This window comes from Perissodus microlepis, chromosome 3 (assembly GCF_051167445.1).
Source record: "Perissodus microlepis isolate ML-2025 ecotype Zambia chromosome 3, ASM5116744v1, whole genome shotgun sequence".
Taxonomy (NCBI): domain Eukaryota; kingdom Metazoa; phylum Chordata; class Actinopteri; order Cichliformes; family Cichlidae; genus Perissodus; species Perissodus microlepis.
Genome location: NC_140463.1, coordinates 27,336,587 through 27,349,716, shown reverse-complemented (window position 1 = coordinate 27,349,716; position 13,130 = coordinate 27,336,587). Strand labels below are relative to the sequence as shown.

Below are 13,130 nucleotides of genomic sequence, written 5' to 3'. Positions count from 1 at the left end.
GCTTTTAACAGAGATGGTATTATTATTATTAATGATAATATTAATAATAATATGGAAATATCTTCCTAATCTCCTAATAATAATGATGAATGTTAATGAACAACAAGTGAGACATTTAAGGAAACAAGATCTGAAGTGTGGAAGGAGGAAGAAAATGAAGCTCTTAAGGTAAAGTCAGATCAGCTGTGTTATTACCTGCCCATGCAATCTTTGGAAGAGAGGTTTTTAGATGTATTTAAGTAGCTTTGTAGTTTGCTTTGTTTATGATGCATGAGTATATTTATTTAATGCTGCAAATGAAGTCAAGTCTGAGTCTGTTCAGTGACAGGTTGCTTCTCCCAAAGACAAGAACCAACAGACTTAAAAACTCCTTTGTCCCACACGCCATCAGACTGTTTAACTCCTCTCTGGAGGGGAGAGGGAGGGGAAACAACTAAGCTGTAGTGCCTCTTCACTTCACTGTGCAATTACCTTTTTGTGCAATACTTTTTGTTAATAGTCAACGGTGCAATAGACTTCAATACTTGAAATGTGCAATTCACTTGTATTTTTATTTTTATCCCTATTTATTCTATTTATCCCCTTTGTATATTTTATTTATATATGTCTCTGTATTTATATATGTGTGTGTATATATATATATATATATATATATATATAATATTCTGTAACTCTGTAACTCTGTAACTTCTGTCGGTGCTGTGCTTTTGGAAACCGAATTTCCCAGAGGAACACACCCGAGGGATTAATAAAGTTCAGTATCTTATCTATCTCTCTTATCTTAAGTATCAGCTTTGATTTTGATATCATGAGCATATTTTTAGAGTAATGATTAATCATAAGTTTGTCTGATATAATTAACACACTAATTTTAAAAGTAATGAGAGTATTGCATATGTTTTCCTTCTTCAACTAAATAACTAATTGACTACTGCCAGTTGCATTAACGAGAAAATAAACATTTAGGAAGAAGATGAGCTGGTCTGTGCAGGTTGAGATCTTATATAACAAACAAACTCACGTATGTAATGTGTGGGCTATAAATCTCACCTGGTAGCCTACATCTGGTCTCTTCACATGATTCATGATCTATATTATATTGTAGCTCCAAGGTAGATAAGCACACTTTGTTTTTTGTGGGTTTGTCCGGCAACCGGCAACCTTCCGATTACAAGACGAACTGCCAATTCTTAAGCCATGATCGCCCAATTGCAATGGAAGCCATCAGTAACACAGAACTTGCTGTTTTGCTGTGTTTCAGGTCAATAATTCTGTAATTCTTGACTTAATTAGTTTCTGCTATCAAATTGATGAAATTTGTCTTTTACATTTTCATCAAAATGCTTTCCATAATGAGAAGGGAATTGTAGCGAGCATCTGTGTTCAGACACACACATGGATATCTTCAGTCTGAACTTAAACAACCAGGTGTATGGAAAATATGATGAATGGAATTTTTTTAACATCATATAGCAAGCACAATAATGGTCTGAATGCTTTGTTGTGCCAAACATATTTGCTTTCCCAAGAGATTGTTAATGTGTTTGTTTTATTTACTTACTTTATTTGCTGTAGCAGACAGGGAATGAAGGCCAGATTCGCAAAAGATAAAAAGAATAAAGTGGAGGAATAAGAAAAGGAAAGGGACAGAAAAAAAGAGGAAAGAATGGGGTGGGGGGTAGGAATCAAGGATGAAATAAACAGATACACTGGGTCTCCAACTGCTGCTTCTGTAACAAAGCACACTCAAATAATAGAGCGAGGTACACAAAGAAGTATACAATTTTCTTTACAAGCAACAGACGAGACGGACAGGGAAAAACCCTGGAGACCCAGCCAGTCTACAGCACCCGAGTGAGGGAGCTGAAGATCTGAGACCACGTGTCCTGATGACAACCATCTGTACACCCTAGCTGAGGGAAGAGGGAGGCTCAGTATGCAGCACCAACAGACAATGGTGGGGGTGTCAGGCGACCAGATGTAGTGGGCAGCCAGTCTTGCCATATCACATAGTGCTAGCCGAGGATGGGTGTAAATGCTGTTAAACAATGTTCTATGTAGAACATTGTTTAACCTTGCTTTTATCTCAATGTTGTTTAACAACATTGCTCATGATGTGGATGATTGATTTATAATGGATTAGGTAATTTCATGAATATAATTTAATTTTAAAAATGTTTTCATTTTTAATGTACATGTGTCTTGTGTAAGGGCTAATATCTCGCAAGAACATCGTTCAATCATAGCGTGAGTATACAAGATTTTCTTTCATGGACTGCGAGTGAGCAGATGTCTCTCATGAAGCTCTGCTAAGCTAAACTAAAGGTTTATTGAAATCAAAGACTCAAGAGAGACTCTCAAGAGACTCAAGACTCTAGAGACTTAAGAGAAGTTTATTGTCATTTCGTATGGTGTTACCCAGCCTGAAACGAAATGTTGTTTCTCACCAGCCTCTACAGTGCAATAAGCAATACAGTTTAAAAAGAATAAATACAGTTTAAAAGAATGAGTTTTAAAAAAGAGCAGCAAAAAAGGCATAAATAGCATAAAATCTAAGTTCTAAAACAAACTCCAGTCACATTCGTTCAGGAAGAAAAAAAAAAGTAGATAGCAGCATGAGCAGGCTGTCATCACTAAGATAGTTCAGTATTTCTCAGATGAAGCTCTAAAATATGCTGTAGTTGTTTTCACTCACGGTGATCAGGTCGAGAAAAATATAAAAATTGAAGATTTTGTCAGTCAGAACAAGAACCTGAGTGATCTGGTGTCAAAGTGTGGTTGTCGGTGTCACGTCTTTGATAACAAACACTGGAACAACAACCAGCCAAAAAACTACAGGAGCAACCAGTTCCAGGTGGAGGAGTTACTGAAAAAAAAAAGAGAAAGTGGTGGTGGAAAAAAAAACGGAGGCTACTACACAAATAAAACGCTGCAACACTTGGAGACAGCAATACAAGAACAGGTAGAGCATATTACACACTCAATGCCAGATAAAACCCCAGAAGAGATCAGAAACCTGGCTAAATCTAATGTGTTTAACAGGTTTCTGATCCAAATGGCAGGGATTGCAACAGGAGCTTTGCTCGGTGCTTTTTTTGGTGTTGTAGCATTGTGTGAATTTGCTGTGAAATCTGTGAAGAACTCACAACTGATGACTGTCACAAAAGTGTTATCACCATTAGCATGTGTGCCTGCTGCTGCAACAGTAGGAAAAACAGCACTAGTAGCTGCAGGAACAGTAGGTTTGGCAGCAGCAGCAGGAGGAATAATGGGAGGCATCACTGGAAATGAAGCCGCTAAGGATGCAGAGTCACCTTTAGAAGCTGCGCAGAGAGCATATAAGGCTGTCCAAGGAAAAAGAAAAGCTTTTACTGAATTTATGTAAGTCCTTTGTAAAGTAAAGTTCAGACAATAACACAGAAAAAATCCCAACTATCAAATGAACCTCTATGACAGGGGTGGGGGAACTTGACCCAAGTGATATCTAAAACTTGCAGGACAGCGGCCCTTGAGGCCTAGAGTTCCCCACCCCTGCATTAGATAATTAGAAACACCAGGAAACAAAAGCCAGTGTGTTCCCACAGTGGCTTGTGTCTTATCATCTACCTGAGCTTGGCCCATGTTTTAGAAGAGGAAGCATTAAATGGTTAACAGTAGTTTTCTGTACTATCCTTAAACCCATTCGTATGGCTCATTTTTACCTGCATCTCAAGTTATCTCATGTTACGTACAAAAAAAAGAAAGTTTGTCACATTGTCAAGTTTAAGATGGCCTGAACAATGGCCTCTCTCTATTAGAGTAATGATAAAAATTATGTTTAATCATTGCTCTAAGATATGCTTACAATACCTAATTCAAAGCTAATAATTAATTCTAGTGATGGCTCTCTTGAAGCTGATGCTCCGACGTATGTGTCAAAAAAACACTGCTTCAGAAGCACTGTGTCAAGGCTTGATTCATTTGGCAAGAGTCACGTGATCAGTGATGTCTGAAGCTTCATTTAGAACATAACTGATTCAATGGTTTATAAGGAAGTGAATCATTCGTGGAATTTGTGGAGAGCTTTGATGGTGACAGATAGCACTGACCATTCTATTGAAAGATATGGAGCCCGCAAGGAAGAGGGGAGGTTCTGTCGTTTCGGAGTATTTTGAGTTGATTTTGGTCAGTCGGCTGGGTTTACCAGATTTCTGTTCTGGTTGTTTGCTTTTGTTTTGATTGTGTTTATTCTATCTGAAAATGTGAAAAAACTTAAAATGTCTTAACTAAACATCTGTTTTTCATAATATACAGATTTTCTCTAAGGCAGGAAAATTTATCTTCAAGAAAAGAAACAGACTAGGCCATTGCACAGTGGAACAAATTCTCTTCTTAATCTAGTGAGTAAAAGCCACTGAGTAACCGCTGAGGGCCTCTATACTACTCGTGCAAACATTCAGGCCCAAAGCTCTTACAGGAACGAGCCCAGAATATTCAAGAGGGTCAATATCAGTTAGATAGGTTAAAATTTATTATTTTAAAAGAAAACACAAAGGGTTTGCAAAAGGCCTAAAACATCAAAATGGAAAAGGTCACTAACGACCACAAGATAGTCTTATTGGTGCAACCCGCCAGCAATGCAACTATCACCTGAGGGCTTGCTCTCCCTCGGCGGTCCCAGATGCTCGTTGCTTTAAAAGAAACAAATCCACCCCAAATAAATACGAGCCCAACAGAACACTTATTGCATGCACTAAGTGTTTTAGTTCAGGCAATAATTGGTGGCACTAAAATCACTCTTAATAAAACTTATTCACCGCAAATCCACACGGAGCACCTCTAAAAGACCTAATTCCCCTAAGGTAAGAGGCATATTCCGTAATGTGTTGTACATTTTTAATATGTATATTATATGTATTTTTCATCTTTTGTATTTACCAACATCAGAAAGTCACAAGCAAAGAAAGACCACACCATGGCACATGTTTAAATAAGGAAAGTTTATTGATCAAATTTATTTATTAAACAAATAGAATTATTTCACCCTCAAAATACATGTTCAAATCAACTCAATATCAGACAGAACTGTGAACTCTACTCTAGAGTGGGCAGTGAAGCAGTACACTTTAATTTGTAGATTCAAGTTCTTCATAATTTTGGCCACCAGATGTCACCAGAGAGGAATGTGTTGAAAAGCTAGTATGAACTGTTTTTTAACACAAGCTTCAATACTTCAGAAAACTTCATTTGAGCATCACTAAATAAAGGTACTGCTCTGCAGTGGTTTGGATCATGTCTATCTAATAGACTCCAGTTTGTTCATGTAAATCAGGGTTGGTTACTCCAGGCCCAAAGGGCTGGTGTCATGCAGGTTTTAGATATCACCCTGGGTCAACACACCTGAATCAAATGATTAGTTCTTTACCAGGCATCCAGAGAAGGTCAAAACACATTAAGGAGGTAATTTAGCCATTTAAATCTGCTGTGTTGGATCAAGGACACATCTAGAAATGACTGAAAGATTTATTAGGCTGTGTTTTGAGTTTTGTTCAAAAAATAATAACTTCATATAGGAAAAAATATATACATCACATATACAGGACACTTTAAACTAGTTTTTTAATTAAGCAGCAAGGCAGAATAAAATCAGGGCTGTATCAAGACACAGGGACTAAACCCCAATTCAACCAGACCCAGAACAGATCGGGAATTAAAACAGGACTACTTTAGGACTTAGCCAAGACAGAACCAGAATCAAAACACTGAAAATCATCATAGACCTGCACTACACTTTTTTTTTTTTTTTTTTTTTTTTTTTTTAAATTCTACCAAAGTACACTATTTAGTTTCAGAAAAGTTTATATAATTATTTAGCCTTGTTGTGCAAACAAGCCTGCATAACTTAATAAATATAGAATTTGAAAAATAACAAACCTAAAAAGATGCACTAGGTGCTAGATACATGTTCTAATGAGTTTTGGTAAACAACCATTTGACTAACATGTCTGTCTCACCCGGCTCTTGTTCCATCTCTGTTCTGTCCTCATTCCCCCCACGCCCTCCAAACGCCTTTGAAGCTTATGTCTTCTATGTTGTGAGATGTGACAATTCATGTGTTATGTGCTGAGGTGTTTTTTTTCTGTTCTCAAACTGATCTCCCTGTTGGAGCTCAGTCTGTGGGGAGTCTTTTTTCTCCTCGTCTTTCCTCATGTTATGCATTTTCCATTGTTATACCTCTCTGACCTGTCTTCCTCATGTGATGTTTGTGTAATGTATGTATGGTTGAAGGGTAAGATGGCGCTGGCAAAAGGTTGGCAGCCTTAACCCAATTTCCTTCAGGGTCAACCTTCAGGATCAATAAAGTTTTATTGAATTGAACCGAATTGAAACATGAGCCAAGATGTGGAAATGGGTGTGGGTCACAATCAGTCAAGGTTTCTAGTAAACCCACTGTGAAACCTGGCCCCACCCTATCATGTTATTCACTAAGGTCAAATGACCCAGGAAGTGAGTGGGCATCAAGGTGTCTGGGAAGGGATCTCAAAACTGGATTATAGATGGCAGACAGTTGGCGTCGTAAGCCACCCCCTCTGTTCAAAGATTGTCACTCACAGCGGACATAAATGGCTTCTTTTACTCCTCTTTCAAACCATCTGTCCTCTCTGTCCAAAATGTCTACATTGGCATCCTCGAAAGAGCTACCTTTGTCCTTTAGATGCAGATGGACCACCGAGTCTTGTCCTGTGGAGGTGGCTCTTCATAAACGCATGGCACAACATAGAAGAGCCACCTGAATGAGCTCACCTGAAACCCTGGCTGATTATGACCTACACCGATTTTCACACCTTGGCTCATGTGATTAGGTAGAGGATCATTAGGGGGTCCTTTGTCCCTCTCGCGGGATACTCCCCCAGAGCTTAAATCTGGGACTCTCCACCATTTGACCCTAGAACTGAAGAAGCTTCTTGGATGAGAGGTGAAACGTCTTCAAGCAACTTAAAGAAGTCCAGACACTTTTCTTTCCAAGCTCCTTAGTCCTATAAATACACTTGCTTTGTCTTTCCTAGCAGTTATTGAATAGTTGCATCCACCTCAAAAGTAATTACATGTTAATCTGTTTTGCAGAGCACACAAACAGCATGTAAGACATGCAGACTACAGGGACCACCTGACATTCAGCCACAATGTAGACAAAGCAGGATAACTTCTAAAAGTCGACATATGAGATCTTCAGTTAAAGGCCTGCAAGCTACAAAAATCCTCCAGAAGCCAAGAGTTCACCATTGATGTGCTACATGAGAAACAACATTCCTACTTCAGAAAATTCTTTAACACTTGATTGAATTCACTGAGACAGCTAATCTACAACAGCATGAAAAGTATAAGAACAAGCACCAAAGGAAGTGTGATCTACTTGTTGTGCGTCAGAAATTTGACAGATTTTGTGTCATTTTATCATTTTTTTCACGTTATGTTATAGTTGTTTGACATAAACATACTATTCCGCAGTTTTATTTATTTATTTTTTAAAATTACAATTAAAAAAGTTACAATTAAGCTACATTAACCTTGTTTTGTTTGTTTGTTTTTTTTTTAATGTAGTAGTAGTTTACAAGATTACTGTGAAACAGTGACAGAGACAATGCCTGCACAATACTTAGAATCAGCACATATTTTGGAGAAATCCCTGCACAAACAAGACAGTTACAGACAGCAGGATGTGACTAGTGATCAGTGTGCTTCAGCAAAATTCTCCCTCGGTTAAGATTCATGTTGCTCACAATAAATTCAATTCATAAAGTAAAACATATAGAAAAAAAGACTGCGTGTTTTTAAGGCTCTTCACAATCCACAGCAAAAATAATAATGAGAGAGATGGTGTTGTTTTCTTTCGAGCATGAGTAATAAATAGAAGTGGTAGTATGAAAAAAAATACAGAGACCAGCCAAAATGTCTCAGTTAAATAAAAAAAAAGGGGTGTGGAGGTATGGTACAGACGACACAGGAGCTGTAACTTTCGATTCCGACTTTATTCATCTGAACACATTGCGCCAAAAACCAGCAGAACTCCTCCTCCCGACCTGGGTGTGAGTGGAGCCCTCTGGTGGGCCACCTCAGGGGAATCCTTACACCTGGCATGCGTGAAGCGCAGAAGTAGCAGGTATGCCACTCATAAACTCATTCAGTCGTGGTCACGTGACCTGGGTGTTTAGACCACTGACTGTAGAATCATTGGTTTAGACTCGGAGTGTTTCAACATATCTGTGCTTCTGTGCCAACTCCTCTTTTTTACGGATGACATGTAGCACCAATTCCTGGCAGTGCCTAGACCCCGGATTGGTCCCAGCACGTGGCTCACAGGTAGTGATGGTGAGATGAAGCCTCGTGATGAACTGAAGCTTTCCATCCAACTGGTCGACTCGTGGTTCGAAGCATTGTGATGATTCATTTGCTCTACTGCGCCATCAAGTGGACAGTTCAAGTGAAACAGGCTCAATGATTATAATGATGTGATGTGTAAACCTCTAAACTGAATAAATAAATTGTTTTCACGGTTATTTATCCCGAATATTGTCTCAGTATGTCTGATACAAAAGAGAAAGTGGAAACTATCAGGACAGAGTTTTGGTACGAACATCACTGCATACATAATCAAAGGAAGCCTCGATACTAGTGATGTGTCGGTCGCGAACGAAACTGCTCTTAGAGCAGACTCTTTGAAGTGAACGACGCGAGCCGGCTCCTTATTGGGAGCCGTGAGGGTTTTTTTTGTTGTTGTTGTTTTTTCTTCTTTCTCTCACCCTCTCTCTCTCGCACTTCTTTTCCGCTTCACTCTGCACGCGAGCCTTGTGCTTTGCGCTGGGAAGAGGGGGGAGGGGCGGTAGTTACACTCGCAGTAGCACAGGAACAGAGCAGGAGGGAGAGAGAGACAAAGAGAGCCAGGGACAACAACGTCACATTAGAAAGGTATAGTAATCATCCACAACTATTTTCAGTTGCAGATGATAAAGGATTCAGAAAGTTTATTCATGCAGGCCCATATGACAGAGAATATGCATCTTTTTGTTTTCATATTTTAATTTATATTTAATTGTGTTGTGTACACTGCAGTGTTTTGTGTTATTTCACTTTAAATTTGTTTAAAAGGAAAAAGCTGAAAATTTAAATAGTTAAAAGTTGAAATGTGAATAGTTGGTTTTTGTATTATATGATTTATTTATTGCATTTTATGTGGAGTGAATAAATAAAAGTATATTTACGGTGGCCCCTCGAGACAAAGACATAACACTTCCTACGTTGAAATAGACGTCAGAGCGAACTTTCGCATGTCCGCCATGACATTGCCCGAAACCGGAAGTGATGTCATTTTTGCAGAAATTTAGTTTTTTACCATCAGGGCCTCATGAGCCTATACTGGTGTTTTTAAAAGTTATGTTTGACTTTATGACTTTCTGTGTCTTTTCTGGGATGCTTAGGACTCATATTGCACTGCTGGAAATAGTTTATTTTGATCCATATGCTGCTTTTTTGCAAATTTGCATTGTAATATTTATTTTCGTTTTTCCTGCAGTATATAAAAATTGGTGTATTTCAAAAATAAAACTATGAAGACACTCAAAATAAATTTCCTGTGGTGGGAAACTATTTTGTGCAACTTTTTTGTATTTACAGTTTTGAGAGATAAACCTCTTAAATTTCTCTAACTAGAAATATATGTTAAAAAAACAAAAACGATTTTAAATTTTTTTGTAGTTTATTGCACTTTTTTGCAATTTATGTAATTACTATGCCCTTAATGCATACATATTATTAAAATTTGGGCTATAATGATTGTATTGATGTATAGCAACTTGAAATGCTCCCAAAAATGGCACTACAACATGTAAAAATATAATATCAGCTCTGGCGGACTTGGTTCTATGGTAGGTCTTAAAGGGTTAATGAATCATTTCAATGTAAGCAGCTATCTCCTGGAAGTTTTCAGTCTTTTGAATATGTGGCTTTACAGCTGAAGGCCCCATCCAAAGTTGTGTTTCTTAATGTTTACAGGCCTCCCAAATACTGCACAGACTTTTTTAATGACCTCAGTGAACTGCTGTCTATGATCTGTGTTGATTTCGACTGTGTAATTATTGTTGGGGATTTTAACATCCATGTGGACAACCCTCAGGACAAAGGGACTAAAGACCTGAGTAACACTGTGGGCAACTTTGGGCTGACTCAGCATGTAACAGAGGCCACACATAATAGAAGACACACTCTTGACCTACTGATCTCCAAGGGCCTGAGCATTTCAAAGGTTACTGTGTCTGATGTGGGCCTGTCTGATCATTACTGTTTTTTCTTTGAAAGTAAAATTTCAGCCCACACAAATATATCAACAACAGTGATCACAAAACTGTGTATAACTGAACACAGTAGTGCGATTTTTAACCAGGTCTTCCCATTAACACCTGACCTGTCCAGAGGTTCAGTCAATGAGGTCGTCAATAGCTTCAATGCTAAAATGTTAAATGTAATGGACACTATTGCTCCCATTAAGGTGAAGGTTATCTCTGGAAGGAAAAAGTCTCCATGGAGAAACTCCACACTGGTGAAAAATGAAAAAAAAAAAAAAAAAAGAGTGTAGGAAAGCTGAGCGCAGATGGAGAAAAACAAACCTCCAGGTTCATTATGACATCTATAAAGAGAAACTTCACAATTATAATTTACACCTGAGGAGTGCAAGGAGGTCCTACTTCTCTGACATCATCACCAAAAACAGTCATAATGCTCGGGTCTTATTTTCTACAGTTGACAGGCTAACAAACCCTCCTGTGTCAGTGGCAGCTGCACTTCATTCAACCATGGCCTGCAATGACTTTGCCAAATTCTTCACAGACAAAATCCAAAAGATTAGACAAGCAATTGGTACATCAACAGCATATTCAGGATATGTACTGTGTCCACTGAAAAACTGTTTAAACACCATCAAACAGTTTCACCCTATTAACAGCAAAGACCTGAGGACATCTTAGGTCAACTGAACTCCTCCTCTTGCTGTTTAGATGTCCTGCCAACACGTTTTTTCAAAAAGGTCTCAAAGACTTTGGAGTCAGACCTGTTACAGATCGTCAACTGTTCTTTAATGTCAGGTGTGTTTCCAGAACCACTAAAAACTGCTGTAATAAAACCTATACTGAAAAAGGACAATCTTGACAAGACACAAATAAACAACTACAGGCCGATCTCAGATCTCCCATTTTTAAGTAAGATCATTGAAAAAGCAGTTTCTCAACAGCTCAATTACTTCTTAAGACAGAATAACTGCTATGATGCCTTCCAGTCAGGTTTTAGACAGAACCACAGCACTGAAACTGCTCTGACCAAAGTGTTCAATGACATATGTCTGAATACAGACAGTGGAAAAATGGCAGTCTTAGTTTTGCTGGAAAACTAGTCCATGCATTCATCTTTAGTAGGCTTGACTACTGTAACAGCATCTTTACAGGTCTACCTAAAAAAATCAGTCAGACAACTACAGCTCATTCAGAACTCTGCTGCTCGAGTCCTCACTAAGACCAAAAAAGTGGACCACATCAGTCCAGCTCTGAGGTCTTTACACTGGCTGCCTGTCTGTCAGAGGATAGACTTTAAAGTTCTGATGCTGGTCTATAAAGCTCTGAATGGTTTAGGACCAAAATACATCAGTGACCTCCTGACCCAGTATGAACCTTCCAGATCCCTCAGGTCATCTGGATCCGTTTTTTTATCAGTTCCCAGAGTCAGAACCAGACACGGAGAAGCTGCATTCAGCTTTTATGCTCCATATATCTGGAACAAACTCCCAGAAAGCCTCAGATCAGCTGAAACACTCAGTTTATTTAAATCCAGGTTGAAGACTCACCTGTATTTGAATAAAGCACCAAATCCACACTTTTAAGCTTAAATTTCAAAACTTATATTTTAACTACTGATTTTATCTACTGTTTTTTTAATCAATTTTAAATCATGCTTTTTATTGTTTTTGTTTTTTAATGTCTCTGTAAAGCACTTTGAATCACCTTGTTGTTGAATTGTGCTATATACATAAACTTGCCTTGCCTTGCCTTGCCAGTGTGCGATGGCCGAACCTGTTTCTTTTCGTGGAGATAATTTCTCCTGCCTTAAAGAAAATCCCCTTACATGGAATAGAAGAGGCTGGAGTCCACAGAAACTGTAGAGAAGCAGGTATACGGTCTTCCTGGGTTCCACAAACTGTCAGCTAAAGAGAATAAATAAATTAAATTGCTGCACATTTTGCAGAATAACATTGTTATGTGTCTGCAAGCTGTATGTTTTCTTTCCCTCTCCTTTTGTTTTCCATTCCCTTAGGTACACAGACTGCAGGCTGGTGTCAATTTGGGGATCTCCAGCTAATTAGAGGAAGGAGGCTTTGATTGGACAAACCAGGAGTGCACACCTTGATAACGAGACTCACGTGTGGCTGGATGCGGCTCTCTTCCTTCCATGCTTCGAATTGTTTGGCACATGTGTAAAGCTGCTCTGGTGTATTTCCTTTGTTTCATGGTTGTGGTGGGAGTAAAGTGGACTAGGTAAGTTTGGGGACCTCAAACACTTATTCACATAGAGTCTTCTTTTGTTAGAAACACTAGGTAAGTAGGTTGGTGCCATCTGTGTAATTTTGAGTTTGTTTTGAGTTGAGGATTAGGGTCTTTTCCCCCTGTTTTTGTTTTTCTAGGATAATAGCTCAGTTAAGTTTTGGTTTTGTCTTTTTGGTGGGTTTTTTTGGCACAACATAACTGTCCCTTTCTCCCCCACATTTGTTGTTTGAATTTGGGTTATTTGTTTTGTGAGAACGCTGCCATTAAACTTTCTGTTTAGAACACCTGTACCGAGTTCCCAGAGTTGTGTTATCCCCTCCTGCCCTCGAGGAGACGTAACAACATTTTAAGATTATTTTAAAAATAAAATATCTTTGTATAATATCAAATGTAAAGACTCAAATGGAAGTTTTTCTAAAGTTATTTAATATTTATATTACGAAATGCAGATTTTTGACATTTTTACATTTTCAGATAAAATAAACACGCACAAAACAAAAGCAAACAACAAGAGCACAAAGCTCGAAAACTCACCTGACTGACCAAAATCAACTCAAAATACTCCCA

At 38.4% G+C, this 13,130-nt stretch overlaps 1 protein-coding gene across 1 annotated transcript; it reads left to right on the top strand.

Moving 5' to 3' along the window:
* Positions 1 to 1,666: 1,666 nt before the first annotated feature.
* Positions 1,667 to 3,385, top strand: LOC146390809 (uncharacterized). Its single transcript, XM_084922348.1, has 2 exons — positions 1,667 to 1,678; positions 2,615 to 3,385. Exons 1-2 carry the CDS (start codon positions 1,667 to 1,669, stop codon positions 3,383 to 3,385), a joined length of 783 nt encoding a protein of 260 aa, XP_084778474.1.
* Positions 3,386 to 13,130: the final 9,745 nt, after the last annotated feature.